Below are 27,038 nucleotides of genomic sequence, written 5' to 3'. Positions count from 1 at the left end.
TATCCATCTTCATATCCAAGTCAACTTTTCTTAATCCAAAGATTCTACGGTACTGACCGGGTTGAAAAAGTATGAAAAAAGTACTATAGTACTGCATTTTCCATCCCTGCAGTTACTACGTGCTCATCCGAACGTTCATTTTCAACAATGATCAGATTAAAGACGTATCTTAGAAATTCGACTAGCGAGAGTATACTCAATGGATTGGCATTAATGTCGGAAAAAATGTGCCGACTGAAGAAGTCATTGATTTATTTGCTGCCCAAAATGCCCGTCGGCTCAATTTAATATTATAAAAATATTGTATACATACCTATGCATAAATAAAATTTTCTACACATGAGATTATATGAATATTTTTTTTTTTTAAGTTGAACCCCCCCCCCCCGAATTAAAATCCTGGCTACGGCCTTGCTAGAACAGGAGCTGAACATAAAAGTTCTTTTAAATGTTGGAATGAATCCTCCTGTTCGTCGCTCCACTGGAACTTCTGGCCTTTTTGCGTCAATTTATGGAGACTAGCGGCGATGCTGGCGAAGTTTGGGACGAATCGTCGGTAATATGTACATAACCCAAGGAAACTTCTTAATTCGTAGAGATTTCCAGGTCGTGGCCAATCTCTGACAGCTTGGATTTTGTCTTCATCGGTGGATATGCCCTCTGCAGTCACATGATGACCCAGGTATTTAACTTCCCGCTGGAAAAGGGAGCATTTCTTTGCGTTAAGGCGTAGACCAGCGGCTGACAATTGCTGGATAACGTCTTTCAAGTTCTTAAGGTGCTCGTCAAATGTTTTGCCCATCACTATGATGTCATCCAAGTATATCAAGCACGATTTCCAGTGCAACCCCTTCAGTACCCGCTCCATCAATCTTTCGAAGGTAGCCGGAGCATTGCAGAGCCCGAACGGCATTACATTGAATTGCCAGAGACCGCCATTAACGCCAAAAGCCGTCTTTTCCTTGTCTTTCTCGGCGATCTCTGCTTGCCAATATCCACTCTGCATATCAAGCGTAGAAAACCATGTTGTTCCGGCTAGTGTGTCCAACGTGTCATCAATGCGTGGAAGCGGATAACTGTCCTTTTTGGTGACATCATTCAGTTTTCTGTAGTCCACGCAGAATCGGGTACTTCCATCTTTTTTTTGACCAGCACAACTGGGGAACACCAAGGACTTGATGATGGCTCGATCACTCCACTCTCCGCCATTTCCTTTATGAGCTTTTGAACTTCGTCTCTTTTTGCCAGGGGAACACTTCGTGGTGCCTGTTTTATGGGCCTTTCTTCTGCGGTTTTAATTTCATGTTTCACTACAGATGTTCTTCCTTGATTTCCCTTTTCAGAAGCAAAAGCAGAGGCGTTTTTCCACAACAATGGCTTGGCTTTATTTCTCTCTGACGGCGATAGATGACGTGTCCAAGCCTCGAAATACACTTCTAGATGTTTTCTCACTGTTCCATGTGTCTTTGATGAGTTGCCTTCCAAATTGACTATTGCCTCGGCTGGTGTACATTTTCCAATGTCAGAAAATTTTACAATTTGCTCACGATTGTCAGACAAGTTCAAGACACGAACTGGTATTAGTCTCTCTTCGTTCGTTGTTACCAGGGCATTTGCTATCAAGATGTTGTTGCTTTTTTCTGCTGGTTCAACAACCCACAATTGGCCGACTTCACAATCTCCATTCATAGAAACCCATATAATTGCTTCGGCATTCGGTGGTATAGACTGTGACTGGCTCGTTGTCAAACGTCTGACAGGTGTATTCTCACTATAGCCCACGTTTACCGTTATTTCGGCATCGCACCATGTCATTACACGACGCTTCATATCCAGATTGAGACCAAAAGCAATCATGAAATCCGCTCCAATTATAACTTCGTCTACTATATCGGCCACAATGAAATCATAAGTAACGGCTACATTTCCATATACGGTTGCGGGTTCCCCTGTAGCCGTTCGTAGCTTGACTCCAATCAGTGGTGTAACTTTTCCTTTTACTAAATCAGATCTAATGATAGACTTTGATGCACCAGTATCCAACGTCAAAGTACGCTTGTCGCCATTAATAACACCCGCAATAGTTAAATTGTTATTTTTCTGTTGAACTATTGCTATGGAGATGGTGGGGCCATCGTCTGTGGGAGCCAGCTCTTGCCCCGCTGACCTAGCTCGATTTAGTTTAAAGGTGACTCACTTGACTGTGGGGTTACCTTCTTATGGCTATTGTTTAATGGAGATGGTGATGTGGATATTGACCGTTTGCGTCGTGCTTTGCATTCTCGAGCTAGATGTCCCGGCTTATCACAGTTATAGCATTTGATTCGGGATTTAGTTGCATCCTGTTTTAATTCTTGCATTACCTGCTTCATTGCTTCTTTCATCGATTCAATGATAGATTTCGATTCTTCACACTCGGTCTCTACTCTGCGTACTTTGTGAATTTGAGGCCGTGCCAGCAATCTCGCAGTTTCTTGCGCAAGTGCAAACGTTACTGTTTCTGCGAATGTAGCCTTTTGTGACGCATATGTTGCACATTTTATGTCTGGGTCTCGAATGCCATTCACAAAGGTCTCAGCGATGTTTGTCAAAAACTTTTAACAAACAAGTTTGCTAATTCAGCAGCATTTGTTTGCTATTTGAGCTGTAAAAAGGTTTGCAGTTTCAACTAACGAATGTTAGCTGGAACAACTACATGCTACTGCTGTCCCTTTTTCAGCAAACAAATTCTGCTGTTTTAGCAAACATTTTTGCTATTATGAGTAACAAAATTTGTTGGGTGTACGCTTCCCCCAACACAGTTGAAATGGAACTTTGAAATGCTGACAGGGTACTAAGTGTCACATATATTTAAAAATAATTAAAGTTTTTTAACTTTTAACGTTAACAGTATAGTATACAATAGCCATGCCGTTTGATTACGTCTGCGCAACTTTTTGCCATTGGTTAGGATTAAATGGACAATGATATTCTATGGTTCAGGCGGGAAAGTAGGGATGCCAGACGTGCTCTTTTAAAGAGCATATGTGCTCCTTTTTACAAAATGTGCTCTTAAAATAAGATAGGCCAAAAGAGCACGCAAAAGTGCTCTATTTTTAGTTAAGTACTCTTTTTGTGCCCTTTGTATGCATCACAACAAATATTACTCCAACGCCATTCAATAAATGGTAAAAGTAGACTGAACATACGTAAATGTCACACTACGAGATTTTCCTACGCCGTTATTTTCTAATTAAATAGTTTTTTACTTTATATATCAGAGTCGAAGAATGGAATGTTGCTATAAACAACCTTCTGGTTTCCCTAGAAAAAGAAAGGATAAAAGTGGTGGCATACGCAGGCGATGTGGCTCTAGCAGTCAGGGAAGATTCCCATCCACAATCAGAGATGTTACAGAGAGCCCTCCGGATGACTGAGAAATGGGCGGAAGAGAATGGTCTTGGAGTAAATCCTACCAAGACAGAATTAATCATGTACTGCAAAGATCGCAAAACTCCCACGGTTAAGCCCATATCCTTAGGGGGTATTGTTGTTGTTGTAACAGTTTTTATTGTAGTTTCATCCATTTTGTGCTATGCTTGTGTAGTTCAGCTGGTAGCCAGATCAAGAAACTCTGCGACAAGAATGGGGTGTGTCCAGAGTGATCTGGTAGTGAGACGGGTAGGCTTAGCTGGGCAAGCAAAAAGGTGACGAGTGTCATGTGGCCCTTGATTACATATGGGACACACGTCAGCTACGCTGCTATCAATCACTGATAAGTATGAATTGAGGCGGCTGCACTTGCCTGATCTTAGTTGGGCCAAAACTACCCTTGTCTGCCGTGGGAGGTCTCTCTCCTCCGGTGCAATGGGCGGCGGTCGGACTCCGAGAACAGGATTAACCTTGTAGCTTCTCACCGCTTTAGCTACAGTATCCTCATGAATCCTGTTCAGACCTGTCTGGTATGCTGCCTGATCTAGAGGCTCTCTTTTGTAACGCTGGATCTCTGGCTCTAGAAGGTGAAGATCAACCCTTACATTCCTGGGTGGAGGTTGTCTATCCACAAGATGGTGATTCCGATGACAACTTAGATGGCAAACCAAGAGATACTGCTTTGACAACATGTAGTTGTGTCGACGCACTGGGATGATCTTGGTCTCCGCATAAAGGTGATCCAGGGGTGTACTGCGGAGACATCCTGTTGCGGTTCTAAGGGCAGCGTTCTGAGAGGTCTGTATGTTATTCCACTGTGTATCGCTCGTTTGAGGTGTCCACACAGGCGCTGCATAGTTTACCACTGACCGGCCAATTGCCTTATATGTAGTTAACAAGATTTCTTTGTCCGCAACGCAAGTGCTGCCGGCAAGCGACTTGAAGACCTTGTTTCTACCGCGGAGCTTATCACAAATTGCAGTGGCATGGGCGGACGACTTATATAGGCTGTCGAATGTGACCCCGATAATCTTGTGGTAATTTGTTGTCGGAATTGTTTCGCCATCGACTCTGACATTCAACTGCCTGCATACTTCCGCCGTCCATGTAGTGAATAGTGTGGCTGAGGATTTGGTGGGAGATATCCTCAAATTTCTTGCGGTGAAATAACTGGTAAGATCAGCGAGGTAGACATTTAATCGATCGCAAATGTCATCAACAATGGGCCCGGGCCATGATTGTGCAATCGTCCGCATAAGACGCAATCTCGACGCCGTCAGGAGGGGGGTGGAATCGAGAACAGGTAGAGGTTAAACAGTGCCGGAGATATCACCCCGCCCTGGGGAACTCCCTGTTTAACTCTACGGGGTTTTGACTTCTTGTCCCTGAATTCCACGTATGACTGGCGTCCACACATATAAATCAGAACCCAACGCTTCGCCCCTGCCGGTAGGGACGTGTTCTCGATATCCTCGAATAATTTGGCATGGTTGACCGTATCGAACGCTTTCGATAGGTCAAGCGCCACGAGGACCGTCCAATGACACGGCTTGGGCTGGTTAAGTCCCCTATTGATATGTGTCGAAATGGCATGTAAGGCCGTCGTCGTACTGTGTACCTTACGGAATCCATGTTGATGGTGGGCAGCTGGAAATTCTCCACAAGGCTAGGGAGGAGTAGCGCCACTTGGTCTTGGCTACTGGCGAGAGAAGGATATCGGTCTGTACGATTCACCTTTACTCGAATCTTTGCCTGGCTTCAGTAGTGGAATCGGCCTTCCCATCTTCCAGACATCGGGTATAATGAGTGATTCCAAGGACAAATTGAGGAGTCTGGTCAGGTACTCAACTCCCAATATTCCCAGATGCTTCAGCATTAGCATTGAAATTCCGTCGGGGCCCAGCACCTTAGATGGTTTCGCGGTGTTGATGACATTGGTAACTTCGGCTGCGGTAAATTGTGGTGTGTCATCGGCTCGGAGACCACGTATGCGACGAGTGGCTCTCCTTTTCGCTCTATCACACTCGGGATGCTCGATAAACAGTCGATTGAAGTATTTGGCGCATCTCTTCGGGTCAGTCACAGTCACGTCGCCAAAGGTGACTGAAATCCCATCATCCCTTGTAGCGGGGTTCGAGAGGGCTCTCACTGTTGACCACAATTTGCCAGTCCCTGTGCCTAAGTTACATTGCTTCAGGTGCTCTAACCAGGTGTTCCTCTTGTGCTAGTCGACTATCTTACTAATCTCTATATTTAGTTCTCTGATTCTAGGATCAGCAGGGTTAGCACGACGGCGTTCATCACGCTCGTCTGCGAGTCCCGCCGCTTCGGCTGAAGCGAGCGGCTGCTGCGTTGATGATGTCCCGGAACGCCCTCTGGGCAACATGAACATGAGAGGGGGACGGGAGCTCACTGAAGCGGTGATCGGTGTACTCTCTGAAGCCTTCCCAGTTGGCTTTCTTTTGATTGATAAACGTCCGGCGTTCAGAGGTTATGAAATCGGAGGGTCGGTTAATGGTGAGAATTATGGGGAGGTGGTCCGATCCCAATGAAATGACGGGTTGCCAGGAAACGTCATTTATCAGACCAGGCGACGCTAAAGATAAATCTGGCGAACTGCTGCAGTCACCCATAATTCTCGTGGGGGCCTCTTCGTTCACCGTGCAAAGTGTGGAGTCATCTATCTGCTCTGCCAAAGCTATGCCTCTCTGGTCATTACCTAGGAGTGAATGCCAAAGTTCATGGTGGGCATTAAAGTCTCCTAGAACCAATCGGTTATGCCCGCACAATAGCCACTCAATGTTTGGACAATAACCTGGAGCACAGCTACCAACCGGCGGTATATACACATTTTATAACAGCCCCAGACTTGACTGCTACCCCCAAACATTCCATATACGGGTCACTAGTGTCTGGCACAAGCGGGATAGGTCTATACTGCACGGAACGGTGTATTATGAAAGCCAGGCCACCACCTCCACTTCTTGTGCGATCCTTTCGAAGCACATTGTATCCATCACAATGGCGTAGGCTGCAGGTGGAGTGCAGCTTAGTCTCCTGGATCGCTGCGACCCTTATCCTTTTCCGATTCATAAAGTTCACGATTTCGCTAATCTTACCTCGGAGTCCGTTGCAATTAAATTGCAAAAACTATCCGGAACTGGAACAACAATATTGGGTGTAAGATGCTGCGGCGGAGAATATTGTTGAACGGGAGATGTCGGGGGGGGGGGGGGGGGGGGGGGGGTCGCATAGTCAGACGACCCACTGATGCTATCGCTGGCACAGCATCCTGCCACGTAGTCAGTGTGACTATACTCCCGCAGCGATGTTAAGCCGGAACAGTTCCGGTAATGCACCCACTCCAAGCACCGGTTACACCTGACCGTAACCGAACGGTGGTGGATCAGGTTTCGGCAGACTAAACAATACCATGGTCCGCGGTTCTCCTCTATCCCGGCTCGGACCAACAGCAAACGGAGAAGGCTCCCCGGGATGCACCTTCTCCAACACAAAAAGACGGACGAAACAACACGTACACTGATGTGGCAGCCGCTGGCGAATGGATGGGGTCCATCGGGTCAATCCGGTACACAGAACCCGCCGCCGTGGGATTGAGGGCGTATTGTAATTCCCTTTGGTGAGTGTGCAAAATACCTTGGCGTCATTCTGGACAGGAAGCTGAACTTTAGGCTTAAAGGCAATAGGAAAAAAGTGGGGACTAAAACCGAAAATTGTGCATTGGCTATACACGGCAGGGGTTAGACCTATAATGCTATATGGTGTTGTGGTGTGGTGGCCGGCACTTCAGCAAACGACAGGTTTATATAAAGTTCAGGCGTATTCAGTAAGACAGGAACAGATTCCCTTAACGTCATGCTGCACCTATTGCCTTTAGACATTTGGCCAAACAGTCAGCTGCAACAACGGCTGTGCGGTTGCGCGAGCTATCGCTGTGGTCGGAAAAAAATGTGCGGTCACAGTTCGGTCCTCAAAAGAATGCCAGATATGCCTAACGTAGTGGATTACACTCTGGCGAAACAACTTTTCGAAAAAAAGTTTGAAACTCTAATTCCCAACAGTGAGGCGTGTTGTACACAGACCCCGGGGAATAAAAGATATATAGATTTCTACACTGATGGCTCCAAATTGGATGGGCAAGTGGGTTTCGGAGTATATTCTAAAGGTTTGGAACTTCGAATAGCGAAAAGATTACCTAATCACTGTAGTGTTTTTCAGGCTGAAATATTAGCAATAAAAGAGGTGGCGAATTGGCTGAGAAGTAATGTTCCAAAAATGTTGGCATTAATATATACTCAGACAGTCAACCTGCAATAAAATCCTTGGACTCTGTGTTCCTTAAGTCGAAAACGGCCATCGACTATTATGGGTGCTTAGCCATAGGAACATACCGGGGAACTGCGAAGGAGATGAGTTAGCAAGGCTAGGAACTACCTTACATATTCCAGGGGAAGTAGAATCTGTTGGTATGTCTCTGGCAACCTGCAAGCTCTTATTGCGTGAGAAGGCTGTCATGATGGTAAGAATTGGGAGAATTGCAAGGGTTGTAACGAACCAAGCAAATATGGCCCCATTTAAACTTGAACCGCACACTAGATATGCTAGTGTTCTCAAGACGTCAAATATCACTCCTGATATCTGCTATAACGGGTCGCTCCGTGATAGGCGAATTTGCAAAACCGATTGGTGCGAAGTATAAGGACTATTGTATGAGCTGTCATGATGCGACGGAAAAGGAATCAATTAAACACCTCTTCTGTGAGTGTCCTGCATTTTGTGTAAGGCGTAAGCGAATTTTAGGGGCATATAGCTTTAGATTACTGGCGGACCTGGAACACGTTAACTTAAGCAATTTGTTAATGTTTTTGGAACAATCTGGTTGGTTCAGTGGTTAAAACTACCCTGCCAACATTTTTTGAATTTGAGGGCGCTTTTGAGAATCCCCACTACGTCGAAAACAATCATATACGACATCAAAACTCGTCGGAAAAGCGCCGTCACTATTGAGAAGTTGTACCACGCCAAGTTTCTACGAAAAAGTTTCTCATCAGTGCAATTATTAGGTGCCTATTTAGATCAATTTCGAAAGACGCCAATAAGAACTCCTGCAAACTATCAGAAAAAGTGAATTTTAAGGTAATTGTAGAAGAATCATTGTGGTCAAGTAAAACACGATTGTGTAGATTTTTATTGATTTGATTAAACATTTATAATTTCTTATAAATATAACATTTTTCGGTTTATCTCATCACATTTAACATAATTTTTTGCATTAATAAAATAATGATTTTGAGTTTTAAGTAGCAAGTTACATATTGCAGCGTCTATCAGCCAGTTTGTTTATTTTCGATGGAGACAGCGTGCCTGGAAAAATATTTGAAAAACGATCACTTTATTCTATTTGGAAAGTCGAAAATTGTTCACCATATACCTTTCACAATTTTAAGCGTAATATCTATGTTTTCAGAACTTTATTTTCGTTTTTATTTAAATAAAATATAACAAGCTGGTTGCGCTTGGCGTTTCACAAAAAATAAAATGGCTCTTCTAACAGTAGTGATGGCAAAATACTTTCATGTACATTTTGTACTTTTTGATATGCTTCCCCCATCACAGTTCGCGATGGTTGTGGTGACATTTACGAGTCTGTGGTAGCGATGAGGATGAAATGGAACTTTGAAATGCTGGCAGGGTAGAAGTGACCATATGTAATAGGTACGTTTAGTTAAATGTGGTATCACAATGGGCAAAATAGTCTAAGTGAGCCTGAAACTTAATCGGACTGCCACTTTAACCTAACCTAACCTATGGTTCAGGTTCAAATAGATTTCGTAAGCCTTTTGCAAAAATTTAACACCAATTTTTCGTTTTACAATTTTCCATAGGTTATTTTATGACTTTTACATTAGGTGGCTGAGCAGGCCAGTTAAGCACCCGCAAATTTCATCAGAAATCCATTGTTTTACCACCTTACACGTGTACTGGAGGTCATAATCGCGCTGAATAATCCATGCAGACGGCAATATCACATGGGACATAATATTTTTGTAGCTTTCGACAGCATAATACCCTCGACTCTATAAATCGGGCCAAGAACTTGTCCAAAAAAACACCCCCAGACCATAATATTGCCCCCACCATGACTGGCGTAACTTTTTATTTTTCTTGGATTAAGGCTTTTCTTGCAGCCTTAGTACTAAATTTCTACCATCCGATCCATGCAAGATAATCTTTGAGTCGTAGGAAAATATAACACATTTCCACTGTTTCACAGGTCATTTAAGGTATTTTTGTAAAAATTAAATGAAAATTTGAACGTTAATTTTTTTGTGGAAATAAGTGTTTTTTTGACATTTTTGTGTAATCGCTCTCCGGCTTCTAATGTTCTACATCTGATCGTTATGGTTGATAAATCCAGTTTAATTTTTGACTTCACTAAATGATATTTGAGTGAATTGTTGCATAGTTCATTTGATTAAATGATCTTCTTCTAGCGTAGTCTTAGGTTTTCTTTTACTTCAGTGCACAGTTTTGGTGCATACTCTGTTTATAACTCGAGACGCAGGCAATGTACCCTCCCGAAATTCATTTTTGTGATACCCCAACTTTAAAATCATCGATGTTTTCCTTTTTTAATATGTTAATTATACTTATTGCCGGTCATTTTATCGAATTATTCTAAAAATAGAGCATAAAGGCCTATGGCTATCAGTTTATGACCAAATTAGGCAATGAACCTAACGATATTCCTAAAGTGCCTTTTATTGAATTTTATTTTCACGTCAGTGTGAGTTGCTGGAGACATAGGTTAGGTTAGGTTAGGTAGCAGCCCTGTGTATCGGGCTCACTTAGACTATTCAGTCCATTGTGATACCACATTGGTGAACTTCTCTCTTATCACTGAGTGCTGCCCGATTCCATGTTAAGCTCAATGACAAGGGACCTCCTTTTTATAGCCGAGTCCGAACGGCGTTCCACATTGCAGTGAAACCACTTAGAGAAGCTTTGAACCATCAGAAATGTCACCATCATTACTGAGGTGGGATAATCCACCGCTGAAAAACTTTTTGGTGTTCGGTCGAAGCAGGAATCGAACCCACGACCTTGTGTATGCAAGGCGGGCATGCTAACCATTGCACCACGGTGGTGGAGACATAAGAGTCTCATAAACCAGGAATAGTTATACAATAGCAAGAGTTAATTTGTTATAGATAGATGTCTTGAAATTTCCATTCTTAAACTTAAATGTTTATATTTGATCTTTTTATGAAGGAGAGTAGATCCGTGATGTCCATGTTGTTGAATTTCTGCAGCAAGTTTGTAAGATTTGTGTATTTTCTGAAAAACGCGTAATTTTCACGTAATTCAGTATGGAGCTTGCAATCAAAAATTAGATGCTGTTCGTCTTCAATGTTGTTTAAAGTAGTGCAAATGTTGGAACCTGTTAAACACATTTTGAAGAAAAAGTTTTTGCTATATGTGCGGCCTGCTAGGATTCGATTTATTATCTTGATGTCACTTGGGTTGAGGCGGCTGCCTTTGTACCACTGAGTTTTTGGGGGTCCGGGGAAAAGTTTTGCGAAATATTTGCCTTTGGTAGTGGATTTTATTTTGTAGTCTTTGCACTATTCCTTCCATAATTCACTTTGGATACATTGCTTATAGAGAAGGACGAGTGTATTTCACAACCAACTAGAGCAGCATGTTTTGCGAAAAATCTATCCCAATATGGGAAAGTTTTTTATCTTGAGTTGAATATTGTTAACCATGTAGTTGTTGGCAGAGTTAGCAGTAAGTAGTAAACACGCATTTTTGCGATCTGAGAAAATTGCCGCCTTGCTGATACCTTCTTCAATTATCAGATCTATCGCATTATCAATTGCATGCAGACAGTACAACCAGTAGTTTCCTCTTGGATTGAAGCATCTGTGGCCCAAATGGAGTATCCTTCGAATTGTAGTTCACTCACTTTTTGTAAAAAAAAAACAGATTTGAAACAAAAACTGTTTGTGATGTGTTTGTCCCTCTGAAATAGGTTGACTGTGATTTCCAATTTAGGTGAGGCAGACACTAAGTCATTAACAACCAATTTGTCAAATATATGTTTAAACTTGAGGTAGACCATGCTCGTAGCTGACCCAGAAATGTTGTAATACATCATGCAGTTGTGAGTTTTTTCATTCAACATTCATTTCCCATAATTAGTGTTCGTTTGCAGAGACAATTTATTATCCATGTTGAGATTTGCTTGGGGCAATCTAGATTAACAAGAATGTTGTGAAGTATTGTGATGTTTACGCATTCGTAGGCACGGCTGATATCTAAAGATATCAGTATACATTTCTCACCCTTTGCTTTGTAAAAGGAAATTGTATTTAACAAGTCATTCAAGCATATAGCGGAGGACATGTTTTTCCTGTAAGAGAAGCTCCTTTGAGGTAGTATGTTGTTTACATCTAGGAAAGTTTGTAGCCTTTCCTCGATCATAAGGTTTATGATTTTTAAGAGGACAGAGATAAGGGCTATTGCCCTGAAGTTTTTGTAGTCTTCAAGATCCTTACCCGTTTAGGAATAGGAATTATTTTGATTTTGCGCCAGTCCTCAAAAATATGGCATATAGACCACCAAATCTTTGTTGATGGCTTCTAAAAGATTTGTTTTGGATTTTATTGATAAGTTGTGGAGCATCTCATATGTGATTCCATCTATACCAGCAGCCGAGGGGGTTTTCTTTTAAAATGTAAAGGAGCTCTTCCAATGTGAATGGGGCAGAAGAATTCGAAAAGTTTACTGGCTGAATTTGCAGTGTATTATATGGAATTTGATGTTTGAGGTAATTTAATTAGTTTCTGTTGTTATCTGAACGCCATTTTGAAGCAAAAGTGGAGTTTAGAGAGTTTTTGCATCCACGGACGAGGCGGAAAAGTGATTTTGCGTTTGGATTAGTATTTAGTTTGTCAATTTGTTTAACAAAGTTGTTTTTTTGGTAAATTTGACTGAGTTTTGAAAATTTTTGATGGCTTCACGAAGAATCACAGCGTTAATATTGTTTTTGTCAAGATCAAATTTTCTTGAGCAACTATTTTTAGGCGAAAGAGCTTTTCTGTTTGTTCGTTCCACCATTTTTTTTTTTTGGGGTTCTACCCGGAGTTATTTTGTATCTTGCTGATTTTAATTCATTATTAAAGACACTTTTGGTATCACGCATATATGAGTTTAATTCAAGATTATTTATACTTTTTAAAGAGTTTATTTTTTGCGAGAAAACTTTGTTTTATTTTTGTGGTACAATTTACTTTGACGTGGATCGGGTAATGTTGACTGCCGCCGATTGTGTTATTAACTACATTCCAACTTGTATTTAAGTTCGAGTTCGAAAAACTGAGATCTAGTACTGACCCGCGACAATTTTCGGAAAAAGATCTTTTAAAAGTAATATTACCATCATTTAAACAGCGGAAAGTGGAATAGTCAAAAAAACTTCTGATCATTGTACCACGCACAGAATCACAGTGGTCGCCGAACGATTTTGACCGGCCATTAAAATCGCCACAAATAAAAACATTTGATTTTAATGCTATGTCAATACTTGTCGTATACGCGTTTGGTTCGAGTATTAAACTAATGTGGTAAATGGTTTGATGTGCTCAGTAGCCAATCTCCCATATTCTACAATCGATGTAGTTCAAGTCAGCACCAGAACTAGAAACTGTTCTGGTGCTGACTTGATTTTCTGTGTTTATTAAAACATAGTAAGAGACTGGATGGAAACCAGGGTACAAGATTTGCTTTTCACCACAGGCGATGTGATTATGAATTGTTTGAATAGGCGAAGAGGTACTGGCGCCTGAGCAGTTTGTTTCATTGTTGATTATAGTTGTGCTGTCAACACTTTTCAATTTTTTGCTTACAAGTTTTCCTGAATTTGCAGCCTTTTTCGGGGGTCCGGTGGGTCATTTCCCCCATTTTTTCAATGGTAGTTTTTGCACGTATGTCTCAGATTTTATTTTTCTTTGCAAGCCTTCACAAATTTTTTGATTGATGATAAATTTTATTAGCTTTCGAAGCGGTACCGTAATTGGTGTTAAACTAATTGTTCTTGTTTGGTGGATCGCGAACAGAGCAACAAAAAAGATTTTTTATATTTCCAATTCGCGGGAAATTTTGTGTTGACGTTTGCAGTCGTAAAGATCAACTGAAAGTGCCCCTTTTCTATGTTTAATCTATCCTGTTACAGGTGCTTATAACTATTGCAGGTAAAAATATAAAAAATACTGCCTTTAAAAAGGAAAATATTACAGGGTGTTAGCTAGTTGCAAATGTTTTGAACAGGTCGAATCATACGATTCTTTACCTTTCGGTAAATATCAATATTTTATAACAGTCCATTCATTTACCCAATAAGAATATGGAATTACCACTACATAAAGATTATTTTTTAAGTGGAAGCTAAACAATAAAATTATTATTATGGGAGATATACCTAGATGAAGTTCATGGTAAGGCCAGTTACAAATGTTTTGAACAGCACTGCATGTCTTACTCATTCACTAAAAAATTGAAGTTATTGGTTTCGTCTCTCAGACCAGGACGACTTCTTCATTCGCCTTAATTAATGCACATTTTCTATCTGATCTATATATTTATTTTATGCAAAAATCATATATAAAGGAAACCAACGAAATGTTTAAGAAATCATATAATAGATTTTATTGTAGTGAAATCGTATAACGCTTAACTAATGCACTTTGTGTACTTAATTTTAAATATGTATAAATTTCAAAATAGAAATGCTAATCTGGATTACTTTCATGAGCTATGCTTAACAAGATTCAATAAGCAAAGCTATACCTTGACCACCGCCAATACAGGCAGAACCAATGGCATATTTAAGTTTCTTACGTTGCAACTCATGTGTTAAATGGCCGATAATACGATTACCACTTGCGCCCAGTGGATGACCTAAAGCAATAGCACCGCCGTTAACATTTAACTTGTTCATATCCAAACCAAGAGCGTCGGCGCAAGCTAATGTTTGAGCAGCAAAAGCTTCATTTATCTAATAAAAGAAAAAGTAATATTTATCAGTAAAAATACAGGGTCATGTTTTTAAAAGCAACTCACTTCAATCAGATCAATATCCTGTATTTTTTTACCCGTCAGTTTTAGAACGTTGTTAATTGCTGGAACAGGTCCAATGCCCATTATTTCGGGAGGGCAACCGACATAAGAGTAAGCAGCCAATCGCGCCAAAGGTTTCAAATTAAATTCTTTGAGAGCTTCCTCCGAAGCTAAGATAACTGCTGCGGCGCCATCACAGATACCCTACAATAATAATTTAAAACAATCGTTATTTATAAAAGCAATGCTTTTAGTTTATCTACAACTTACTGATGCTGTACCGGCAGTTACAACGCCATTCTTTTTAAACAGGGATGGTAATTTCGCCAAACCTTCTATCGTAGTTTTGGGCCTTGGATGTTCATCGACAACAAAATCTACCTCTTTGCCCTTTACCTTAAGTTTAAAAGGTGTTATTTCAGTATTGAAAACACCTTCATTCTGAGCCTTTTCCCAGTTTTTCTGTGAGCGTAGGGAAAATTCGTCGACACGTTCGCGAGAAATGTTATACTTTTCCGCCAAATTTTCAGCTGTTAGTGCCATAGGTAATTTGCAATATGTATCCGTGAGACCAGACCACAAAGCATCCTCCAAATTGTAGTTTACTCCAAGCGTGGTACCAAAACGAACATTGCGGGCAATAAATGGAGCTTGCGACATATTTTCAACTCCGCCTGTAAGTGAGATTTTGGCACTACCCAACATTATATCTTGAGCACCATTCACAATTGATTGAAATCCTGACCCACAAAGGCGGTTAACGCCAAGAGCAGGTTTTTCAATTGGCACGCCGCAGTTGAGGCCCACATGTCTAGGTAAAAAAGTACCATCGGTTGATGATGACTGTAGAAGAAAAAATATTAGCGTATTAAAAAGTTATCCAAGTTATATGTTTCCAATATAAGCTAACAATCATAATAAAATTGCAACACTTTTTCAAATTTTTCCTAATTATTATTTTATTTTTAATTATTGCTTTAATAAAATGTTTCCGATTTGGAAACGAACAAAAGGGTCGTACTGGAACCTTTTTTTGTTAATATGAGTACTATGTGTAAAGAAAGTAGGACAAAACATATAGCATAGTTTTTTGAAAGAATAAGGAAACACATATAAACTTTGCTATCTAAACCTTTGTTAAACTTTGTAAATATCTTAGTGGTTTTGTGAGTTTGACTTGAAAATCTTAAAAACTTAAAAACATTAGAAATATAAATGGATACAGCCGTTCTCTAGCAAAATATGTAGGTTAAGTTATATTTCTTAGCAGCTTAATATTGAAGAATCTATATCCACTTGACTGGCTCATTATACCGTGGTATAATTATTTATAAGATTACCTTAGGTTAAGTAAGGCACCTAACCTAACCTAATGTAGCCTTAATTCATCAGGTGACTTTAAAGGGCTCATCAAAACGTCAAAACATTTTGGCTTTTGTTGTTGTTAAAAAAATTAAATTTAAATTAGAAATTCTGAAATTACTCAAATACAAGGAAACAATTGGTAAATGTTGTGTCTGTTACAAGCGGGTATATTGTGAAAATGATCAAAAATGTTGCTCACAGTTGAATATTTTTCTCTCAAAATGTATTTCCATAAGATTAATATACATCTCTCATGAGAGATACAGAATTCAAACAAATATTTTTGTATTTGTTTATTTACTTTTTAATGATATTGTGATGTGCTGTTTTTATATTATTGATGTTATTTTTGGGCTAGTGAGGCTACTTTATAAATAATTGTACCATGAAGTTTAATTCCTCGGAAGTAACTGGACAACGGAAAAAAATGAATATAAAATTATTAGAATATATGTAAGATGCCAAATTTGTTTCTTACGATTGTTTGATTTTTCGAATGTCTGCGTCACTTCTTAAGGTTAGTATTAAGTTCGAGTTTAGCCGCTAAAATCGTCATTTTTCACGATTACTTTTCTTTAATAATCCATTTTACGGAATACAAACATTGTGAAAATTTGCTTTGGGCTATTCCCCATCAAGTTATAATGAAATCTGCAACAAATATGTATAATTTAATGCCTTTTTTTACTGATTTAGTTTTCACTTTAGTGAACAAATGACGATTTTAGCGGCTAAACTCGAACTTAATACCCACCTTTACCTTCTAAAAATTTACTGACAGTTAATCGAAGGAATTTGTATGGTAATAGTAGATTTAAAGTTTACGTTAACTTTTATGAATATGGGGGTATATCTTTTGTAAAATTTACGACTGGACTAGTTCTACTCCGAACTTTAGTTTTTTTTTTTTGCTTTGTCGCTAAAGGCCAGTATTAAATTGGCATTATCGCGCTAAACCAGCCACTTTTTAGAATGTTACGCTGCCTTAATAGATTTATTTTTGATTTTAGCGGCTAAACTCGAACATAGTACTCACCTTAAGTCGGGTTTGATTACTAGTTATTTATACATTTTTGATTCTACTACTTGAATAAATTTAGTTGTATGTACTAGATTTCGGAAACTGAGTTGGGCTTGTATTTATTTATTTTTAAGGATTCTAACATTATTTTTTTCTGAAACCTAAAGTTTGGATATATTATTACTGTGGGCCTTGTAATATATTGAATGAATAAATAAATATGTGTTTTATACTTACCGTCATAATATGACCAATTACAACCGTATCAATTTTATCTGCACTTATTCCTGAAGCAGCGATAGCTGCTTTCGCAGCCGCAGTCTGTAATTGTGTTTGATTGACATTTTTGAAAGCGCCGCCAAATGTTCCGAAAGCAGTTCGCTTTGCAGCAACTATATATACTCCTGAAATATGAGATTTAGCTTACTAACAAAGTAAACACTAAAATCCTATCGTCCATTTGATAATTATGAATGAAATATCTTGAAATACATATATGAGAAAATGTCTACAATTTTTGTTAATCAAGTTAAGCTAAGTTGCGTTAATTTTTATTTACATTATTGAAGAAGTTTCTCATTAAAATTAAAAGGAGAAAACTTTTAGGTGCTAACAGGGAAATTTATGCTCTTTTTCAACTAACAATATAACCAATAAATAAAATAAATAAAATTATATTCTTAAATCGAAGTCACAAGACATTCGTTTGGTTATTTTATCCAAAGCACAAAAGCTTTAAATCTGTAATTTTTCAATATTCTCTTCTATACAATACAAATGGATTTAATTCGTCCTGTATAAGAGTTCGCTAATTAAGGTGGGTATTAAGTTCGAATTTAGCCGCTAAAATCGTCATTTTTTCACTAGAGTGAAAACTAAATCATTAAAAAAGGCATAAAAATTATACATATTTGTTGCAGATTTTTTTTTATAACTGGATGGGGAATAGCCCAAAGTAAATATTCACAAAGTTTGTGTTCTTTAAAATGGCTTATTAAAGAAAAGTAATCGTGAAAAAAATGATGATTTTAGCTGCTAAACTCGAACTTAATACCCACCTTTATGAGGAAATCAATATCTTTCGATTTCCGATTATAATTGAAATGAGTAGATCGCCCAATATAATTGAAATGAGTAGATCGTCCAATATATGATGAGGATATGGAAACGGAATTAGAACTTCTAATGACCTACTATAAATGGAAACTTAACACATATCCCAGCAAAAACTAGGTAACCACATCTCATTACAATTTACATTACCAGTAAAGCTGTCGACACATTGCATTACATTGCGGTCAGTTATAATGACTAACTTGTAATGACAATAATATATACTTCTCGGTAATTTTCGAATTGATATTCTCAAAATGTATTGCATTTGGCTGTTAATGACTTAATAAAATAGATTAATGATGGTACCATTAAGTATATTCACATAAAAAGAATATGTTATGTAACGGTAATTCAGAAGATTTTTCCATTAGGGAATATTCTTCACGAATATTTCATAATAATTGTGTTTTAAATTAATGACATTATCATACTATGTTTTAAATAAATGCTTTATTATACCTCATTCACATTACACTTTCAAAATCGACTTCACTAGATTTCAACTGTCATTTGCCTTATAAAAAAAGATATATAAAATCTACTTTTAGTAGGTTTCGAACATAATGTGAATCTAACTCCCTTAAACGACAACATTTATTTCTATTTTAACTGTGAAATTAGTTTGCCTGTAATCTTATTTAGATGATTTGTTACATTTTTGTTTATTTCTACAATATTCGTTTCTATTCAAGTAATGTTCATATTAAAGCATTATTTTGATCCATTGCAATCGGCTAGAGAAGTCAATATTTTCGAGATTTGGTTGCCTGAGACAATAAGTGGCTATTTTGCAAACTTTGGTATATCTACGAATAAGTGATTACATATTAGGTGATCATATGCTTTAAAAGCACTAATTATTTCATGACCAAAGGTATACCTGGGGAGAAGTACTTGGTCCTAGGACATGCGTATGTAGATGTAATCCGGAGCTATGCCAATTAATAAGTGTTTATTCATTTTTAAACAGGCTTACCTACAAGATTACCGGGTAATGAGAGTTTTTGCTGGGATGTAATGGAATAAAGCCCTCGTTATAGAAGTCAAACGAAAGAGCCAACAAAGTAAAATAGTGCCAAATTTTAACAAATTATTGGGAGAAAAACGAGTTAAAAATGCAGTAGTTTGAGATTATTTTCAGCTATAGATTTGGGCTTCGTTATAATTACTTGTACCATGAATTATTAGAAAATTATTTATGACATGGAAAATGTTATATCAGTCACTTAAGTTCAAACATTTCAATATGTCTTTGCGATTACATGTAAAAAATACATCTTGTCATTTAACGTACATATTTGCCGTCCAAAGTTCATTATAATGTTCTCAACCGGCAAGTAAAGGTGAATATGATAACACGTAAGGAACGATGGAAAACTGACAGTCCAAAGTACAAATATAACAGACAAACGAAATTTTGATTATCCTATTACTTTACTGACCTTTTGTTACAGCAGACATTATATGTACAATATTACTAGAAAAATCAATAACACTAAAACTGAACAAATTATGAATACCACTTCACGATTAAATTCCAAATGTAATTAGGTCAAATAACTCAAGATTTCTTAACAATTAATGTGCGCAAGGAGAATACGTACAAAGTTTGATCACGCTGATCACTGATAAGGCAAAATGTTTTACCTAAATGAAAGCGAGCCAAGCGTACACGCTCATTTCTCTACATCCATCGAACAAATCATGGCTGAATAAGGAGGTTGAATCACGATAACAAAAACAACAAATTTCAATATGTTGATTACAATTTTAAGAAGTCAAAATCAGCTGATAAAAGAATCGTATGGCATTGGTAAAAGTGGCAATTATTTATTCTTTCAATTGTCCTGAAAAAATAATTCAAATCCAGAGAAAAATAAAGGTTCAAATTTAATTGCGTCACCTATGAGTTATTGTGAAGTGGATAATTCATTCGAGGAACGCCGATATGAGACCAAAGTTAATAATGGAAGTCAGTCAAATGGATATTCGCCATCTATTAACAAAAACAGTTTATGATGCAGTTTAAAAACTGATGTGCGTGGTATTTTGGGTCTGGAATATGTTATCAAGATACTCAAGTCATCTTTGAACAATTCTCCAGCTATGAATGCGCGAGTTTGTTTGAGATGCATTTGCTATGCAGTGTCATTTGGAGAGATGCAATCACCATAAACATATGATTTTGACATCTTAAAATTTGGTCGAAATAAAAAAATTGTAATCATATGGCCCCATGATTTAACCTTCTTGTTCAGCCATGGAACAAATGTGTAATCACTGGAGAAGTGCTTATATTCAACACACTTTCAAACACATTTTCAAAAGATTAACAGCCTTTTTGTCTTATCCGAATATATATATATATATATATATATATATATATATATATATATATATATATATATATATATATATATATATTATATATATATAAATATATATATATATATATATATATATATATATATATATATATATATATATATATATATATATATATATATATATATAATATATATATATATATATATATATATATATATATATATATATATATATATATATATATATATATATATATATATATATATATATATATATATATATATATATATATATATATATATATATATATTATATATATATATATATATATATATATATATATATATATATATATATATATATATATATATATATATATATATATATATATATATATATATATATATATATATATATACCCTGCCAACATTTTTTGAATTTGGGGGCGCTTCTGAGAATCCCCAGTACGTCGAAAACAATCATATACGATATCAAAAACTCGTCGGAAAAGCGCCGTCACTATTGAGAAGTTGTACCACGCCAAGTTACTACAAAAAGGTTTCGCATGAGTGCAATTATTAGGTGCCTTTATAGATCAATTTAGAACGACCCCAATAAGAGACCCTCCAAACAATCAGAAAAAGCACATTTTAAGATAGTGGTAAAAGAATCATTGTGGTCGAGTAAAACACGTTTGTTTAGATATTTATTAATTTGATTAATCATTTACAAATTGTTAAAAATATAACATTTATACCACTATCACATCACATTTAACATAATTTTTTGCATTAATGATGATGTAGAGTTACAAGTAGCGAGTTACATGTTGCAGCGTCTATCAGCCAGTGTTTTTATTCGATGGAGGCAGCGTGTCTGTAAAATATTTGAAAAACAATCACTTTATTCTATTTGGAAAATCAAAAATTGTTCACCAATATACCTTTCACAATTTTAAGCGTAAAATCTATGTTTTCAGAACTTTATTTTCGTTTTTATTTAAATAAAATATAACAAGCTGGTTGCGCTTGGCGTTTCACAAAAAATAAAATGGCTTTTGTAAAAGTAGTGATGGCAAAATATATGTATGAAGTACATTTTGTACTTTATGATATGCTGCCCCCCATCACAATAGGATGGTTGTAGTGACATTTACGAGTCTGTGGTAGCGATGAAGATGAAATGGAACTTTGAAATGCTGGCAGGGTATATATATATATATATATATATATATATATATATATATATATATATATATATATATATATATATATATATATATATATATATATATATATATATATATATATATATATATATATATATATATATATATATATATATATATATATATATATATATATATATATATATATATATATATATATATATATATATATATATATATATGTATACAAAATTCATAGAATTTTGGCTTTGACTTTCAATTTGAAGTGGGGATATCATTCATACAAATTTAGGTTGTAAAGTATTTGCAACGATGTTAATTTTAAATTTGACTCGCATCGAAAATTGTTTGACAAATTATTGAGTAGCGATGCATTTCAATTTGAGGATAACACTTGAGATATTATTGCTAATGTGTTGAATTTCACTGTTGAGGGTAATGTCTGTTTTTTGTTGAGAACGCGATTTTCTCAACAATTTCTCAACTTGAATATTACCCTAATCCTTTGAAAATATTTGAAAAATTGTTGAAATTTAGCATTTTTCAAACGTTTGTGTTTATTGGGTCCATTAGCTCTCTCAAAAATAGTTTGTATCTCGAAACAATTTTTAGCATATAATGCAACTCCTCCCGTTCTTCTGCTATCTGAGCAAGCTAACTCATTCTTGTATCCTTTTACTTTTATTTCGGATTCGTGGATATCTTTGGTCACATGTGTTTCTGATAATATTACAAAATCAGGTGTTTTATATTCAATTAAATTTTCCAATTGTGCGTAGTTGTTTGTTGAATCGACGCTAATTCTAAGATAAATATATATCATCCTCTCCAGGGTCTTAAGTAGGAATGAGGATAAGCTGATTGGTCGGAAATCCTTCGCACTTGAGTGTGAGGCTTTTCCCGCTTTAAGCTGAGTACTATGTTCAGTTTTCAAGCTGAAAGTCAGCTTGTTTTCACGGTTACTTTTCTTAATTAATTAATGTAGAAATATAAAAGTATTTGCAATCAATTCCTTAGATCTTTTCCATCCATTATTTGGCAAGACTTGATTAAAATATAATCGTCTTCATAAATATATTTGTACTTTTACTTTAGGGGTTTGGTGAAAAAACTGAACATAGTACTCACCTTTAGGTATGAAAACGACTTTTGTTTCCCTCCACTTTCCTGGAATATATGCTAAGTTGATACATCCTATATATATCGCCGACAACCAGGGGATAATTCTGTCAGCCACCGCTTCTAACTCCGCCGGAGTAATTCCATCAGGTCCGGGGGATTTGAATGATCCAAAGCAATTTAACGCCCATTTTATTCTAGATTCCGATACAATTTCCTCGATAGGAAACGACCGCTGAGCCACTGTGGCACCGTCAGTACATGGTTCAACCGTCTGATTTCCGGGAAAATGTGTGTCCAATAGTACCTCCAGCGTCTCCTCACTGGACGTTGTCCAATTGCCCTCCGATGTTTTAATGAAGCCTGGAGAGGAGTTCGTGGATGCTAGAACCTTCCGTAGTCTGGAAGCCTCGGACGTATTCTCAATGCTGCTGCAGTAATCATTCCAAGAGTTATGCTGAGCCTTTCTCAGTTCTCGCTTGTATTCTCTCAGATTCTTCTTGTAAGCGTCCCAATCCACAGGAGCTCTGGTGGACTTTGCTTTGTTAAAGAGCTTCCTGCACGATTTCCTCATATTACCTAACTCCGCAGACCACCATGGTGGTCGATTTTTCCCCCTTGGCTTCCCTCTAGGGCATGCAGCTTTCAGTGAAATGTTGAAGGCCTTAGTAATCCTCTCAACTGCGTGTTCGATAACTTGTACAGTGCTCATATTTGTCTCTGGTATTTTCGGTATCATCATATTGAACGATTCCCTATACCTATTCCAGTCATCTTTCCTAACATTTGGCGGAAATATGGTCTTGGTGGTATGAACATCAAATTTGAAACTGATGTAGCGATGATCTGAGAAGCTATGTTCCCTCAAAACCTGCCACTCAGATATCTTATCATTCAGTTCCGGAGAGGTCAACGTGACGTCCAAAACCTCTTGCCTGTTTCTGGTGACGAAGGTTGGTGCATCTCCCTTATTGCGAACTACCAAATTAGTACGCAAAATAAACTCTAGGAGTGACTCTCCTCTTGTATTAATGTCACCACTTCCCCATATACTATGATGTGCATTTGCATCGCATCCCATAAAGAGTTTTGTCTTTGTTTTCAATGACTCCTCAACTAAGGTGTTAACGGCACATGGAGGCATCTCCCTATCATGTCCCATGTAGATGGAAGATATCCAATATTTGCATTTGGATATTTCTAAACTGGCAACCACAGTGTCTGTATTGCACATTGAAGGAAGCAGAAACAAGTTGAGCTCGTTTTTAGCAATTATACAGGCTCGATTTACATCATTACCAGTATACTGCAATAGTTTGAACCCCGGAGTACTTAATTCACATATTTTGTTTCTATAAACATATGGTTCTTGAAATAGAACTATATCTATGTCCCCTTTCATCAGGATAACTTTTAAGGCAGCACATGCAGTCTTACAATGGTGAAGATTTATCTGGAGGATCCGTAGGACCATTGAGATTTCAACAACTGTCACATCAGCCGTTTCAATCGAGTCATCAAGAATATCATCTTCAGAGATCTCGGTGACTCTCGCAATAACCATAGGTTCAAGTTTGGTGGTTTTTGAGGCAGTAGAAACCTCCTCTTGCATACGGTGTCTATCCAAGTCTGCATCTTTGGTATCTCCCTCGACTTCGCAAGAGGATCCGCTTATTTCTGATTCAGACAGAGGCTTGTCGATTTCGGAATCCTTTAGCTGATCGTTTTCATATACCTTCATTTGTATATAATGAAAGCCATAACATACACGGCCCTGAGACTTTGCTAGATGTGGCAGAGTGTTCAATATAAACATTGCATGCCGTCTTGGTCCATCCACTTCATCCAAACGGCCAACCTTCCAATCAGCTGTTGGAAGATCTGGATTGCATTGTTTCAGTCTATTTAAAATAGATTCAGGGTCAGGAGGGTATGTCTTTCTTCTCGACTAACTCTAGAGCAGCTCCTTCCACAAACTTCACCAATTAGTATCAGATCAGCTTTAAAACATTCTATAGACCTCTGGTCCTCAAATGCGACTAGCTTAAATCGTCCTTGATACCAACCAGCCTCTTGGTGTCGAGGATCTGGGCCGGGAAACTTTTCCAGCACCTGTGAGTAGACGCCAGACAAAGCATTCTCAATTTCCCCCCATTTTTGCTTTGGAACCATACCGTCCAATGCTCCTTTATTTATGATAGCCATCACAAGGCTGTCTTTAGCAACTGAGGCAAACGATCGTTGATCCCTTTTGGAGGATGGCAGCTCATCCGGCGATCGTTCCCTTTTGCCAGCCTCAAGAATTCCTTGAGCCCATTTTAAGGAATCGCTTTGTTTAGCCGACAACGTGCTTGGGTCGACTGATCCTAATTTCTTTAGGATAAACAAAGCATTTCTGCGTACTTTGAATTTCTTTCGTGAGGGATTACCTCCTTTTGATGTCGTTACCTTAGAAAAGGTCCGACTTGTCAAATTGTCGCCACCTCTCGACCCGTCTACAGGTCGACTAATTGGGCCTAACTCTTGGTCATTGTCCAAATTTATAACTCCAGTCGATACCCGTCCACTGGGCCCTGAAGTTAGCAACACAGTGGATGTCTTTGAATTTCTCTGCATGGTGGCCTAATATCCCACCACACTTGAAATTCGTAGTAGGTACTTATTACGATGATTTTATCCGCTATTAAAAAACACGTCCGTTCCGTTCGACGGTTGAATAACAATATTTTTTATTATTTTCTTCCATTTTTTTCAGTAAAAAATGCCCAATAAACACAGGATGAGCGTTCTTCAAATGCAACAACTTTTCGGTTTGAGGGTAAATATAATTTTCAACATAAATTCAACTTGACTTGAAACAGCTCATCTTCAATACATCTTCAAATTTTTTGCGAATTACTTCCAATTTGCCAAAATGTTGACGAAATATTTGAAAAGGTGTTGGAGATAATATGAGAAAACTTTGACAAAACACTACCCTCAAATGCAACGAAAAAACCATGTGGTTTTCAATACTTGTTTGTGCAACGAAGTTCGTGGTCAATTGGAAGAAATAAAAAACTTGGAAAATTTTAGACAAAAAACTGAATTTACTCCAAATAGTTTCTAATAATAGGTAAGTGAAAATAAAAAAAAATTAAATGAAACTTAAAGGAAGACACTAAATATATATCTCTTTGCCGAAAACTAAAATTATGGATTCTAATTTCTTGAAACATTAAAAAGCTGACCGATAAAAAATGTTGGACTATTAACTGGAGCTGATTCAAATAGTTTATAATAATTGGTAAGTCAATATGAAAAATTAAATCAACACTTTAGAGAAGTCACTAAATTTAAATCTTATTGCAGAAAACTAAAATATTTTGATGCTGCATTCTTGAAACCTTAAGAGGTTGACCGATGAAAATGATGGTGTCTTATCGAAAAGAGAAAGTTTCCATAAATCAAAGTGCAACGAATTAAACTTGGTATTTATGCTTTTCCATATCAACAACTACTACATGTTAATTCGCATCACATCGATATTTTAATTTACCTCGCATCATCGGTTTAATTTGTTATTTTGCGAATTGAAATTACTGGAAATTTATTCTAACTCACTGGTTATCAAGTTTCTTGCGAATTGCCCGAATTTTAATGAGTTTTACAACAATTTTGTGACACCAACGCTCTTGAGGAAATCGAATTTTGTGGTTTTCAATACATTTTGTGTCACGAAGTACGTGGTCAGTTGGAAGAAATACAAAAATTTAAATATTTTTGACACAAGAGTGAAATTAGTCCAAAACGCTAACTATAATTGATAATTCAAAACAAAAAGTGAAATAAAACGTAATGGAAATCACAAAACTCGACTGCTTTGCAGAAAACTAAAATCATTGGATGTTATATTCTTGGAAGATGTTGACCGGTGAAAAAATGATGAAGGAAACAACAAAGAAAATATTCCAGAAAACTTGCAAAGTGCAACCAATTAAAAAAGTGCAACAATTCCTATATCAAGAACTTCTGGATGAAAATGTGCATTACATCAATTTACATTCCGTCATCAGTTTGATATTTTGTCAATTCCTCTTGATAGAATCTATTCTAACACGCAGGCCAGCAAATTCCTCGATATTAATTATTTCAAATTGCCAACATATTAATTAATAATTAATTAATTAATTAATAGTTATGTGACACCGACATTATGGAGGAAATGGAATTATACATGTAAAAAAGTTTAAGATATTTAAAGTTGTATTGATCGTTTTAGTTATTAATACGTTTAATAAGAAAATTATGTTTTAATTGGTATTATATTATTATTTTTATATATTATTAATGTTATTTTTAATATTA

The 27,038-nt window shown here is 37.1% G+C and overlaps 1 protein-coding gene and 5 long non-coding RNA genes across 7 annotated transcripts in view; 2 read left to right on the top strand and 4 right to left on the bottom strand.

Moving 5' to 3' along the window:
- The window catches only part of LOC142223119 (uncharacterized), a 33,869-nt gene extending 6,973 nt beyond the window's left edge, over positions 1-26,896 (top strand). The window contains exons 2-5 of one of the 2 annotated variants that reach the window (XR_012718581.1): positions 25,447-25,509; positions 25,629-25,806; positions 25,917-25,977; positions 26,043-26,896. This is a non-coding gene — a long non-coding RNA (uncharacterized LOC142223119). Of the gene's footprint in view, positions 1-25,446; positions 25,807-25,916; positions 25,978-26,042 lie in introns of both variants that reach the window. The other variant, XR_012718580.1, reaches the window with a different exon arrangement.
- Positions 8,608-9,991, bottom strand: LOC142223117 (uncharacterized). Its single transcript, XR_012718579.1, has 2 exons — positions 8,864-9,991; positions 8,608-8,796 (listed from the first exon to the last, which is right to left on the bottom strand). It is a non-coding gene; the product is annotated as an uncharacterized LOC142223117 (long non-coding RNA).
- yip2 (yippee interacting protein 2) lies at positions 14,119-19,657 on the bottom strand. The gene is made up of 5 exons (XM_075295477.1): positions 19,498-19,657; positions 17,177-17,343; positions 14,824-15,396; positions 14,557-14,757; positions 14,119-14,491 (listed from the first exon to the last, which is right to left on the bottom strand). Exons 1-5 carry the CDS (start codon positions 19,514-19,516, stop codon positions 14,255-14,257), a joined length of 1,197 nt encoding a protein of 398 aa, XP_075151592.1. The 5' UTR covers positions 19,517-19,657; the 3' UTR covers positions 14,119-14,254.
- On the bottom strand, positions 18,186-19,068 carry LOC142225664 (uncharacterized). Its single transcript, XR_012719358.1, has 2 exons — positions 18,936-19,068; positions 18,186-18,861 (listed from the first exon to the last, which is right to left on the bottom strand). It is a non-coding gene; the product is annotated as an uncharacterized LOC142225664 (long non-coding RNA).
- LOC142225665 (uncharacterized) lies at positions 18,837-19,348 on the top strand. The gene is made up of 2 exons (XR_012719359.1): positions 18,837-18,966; positions 19,026-19,348. It is a non-coding gene; the product is annotated as an uncharacterized LOC142225665 (long non-coding RNA).
- LOC142224388 (uncharacterized) lies at positions 21,056-21,533 on the bottom strand. The gene is made up of 2 exons (XR_012719138.1): positions 21,327-21,533; positions 21,056-21,259 (listed from the first exon to the last, which is right to left on the bottom strand). It is a non-coding gene; the product is annotated as an uncharacterized LOC142224388 (long non-coding RNA).
- Positions 26,897-27,038: the final 142 nt, after the last annotated feature.

This window comes from Haematobia irritans, chromosome 2 (assembly GCF_050003625.1).
Source record: "Haematobia irritans isolate KBUSLIRL chromosome 2, ASM5000362v1, whole genome shotgun sequence".
Lineage (NCBI taxonomy): Eukaryota > Metazoa > Arthropoda > Insecta > Diptera > Muscidae > Haematobia > Haematobia irritans.
The sequence above is the reverse complement of the archived record's forward strand: the minus strand, read 5'-3'. Positions and strand labels throughout refer to the sequence as shown.

Excerpts from the sequence above, each read along its gene's own strand:
- yip2 (XM_075295477.1), bottom strand. Across the intron at positions 15,397-17,176 it reads TAATTGGTCATATTATGACG|TCATCATCAACCGATGGTAC; the intron begins GTAAGTATAAAA and ends TTTCTTCTACAG. Across the intron at positions 14,492-14,556 it reads AGGATATTGATCTGATTGAA|ATAAATGAAGCTTTTGCTGC; the intron begins GTGAGTTGCTTT and ends TTCTTTTATTAG.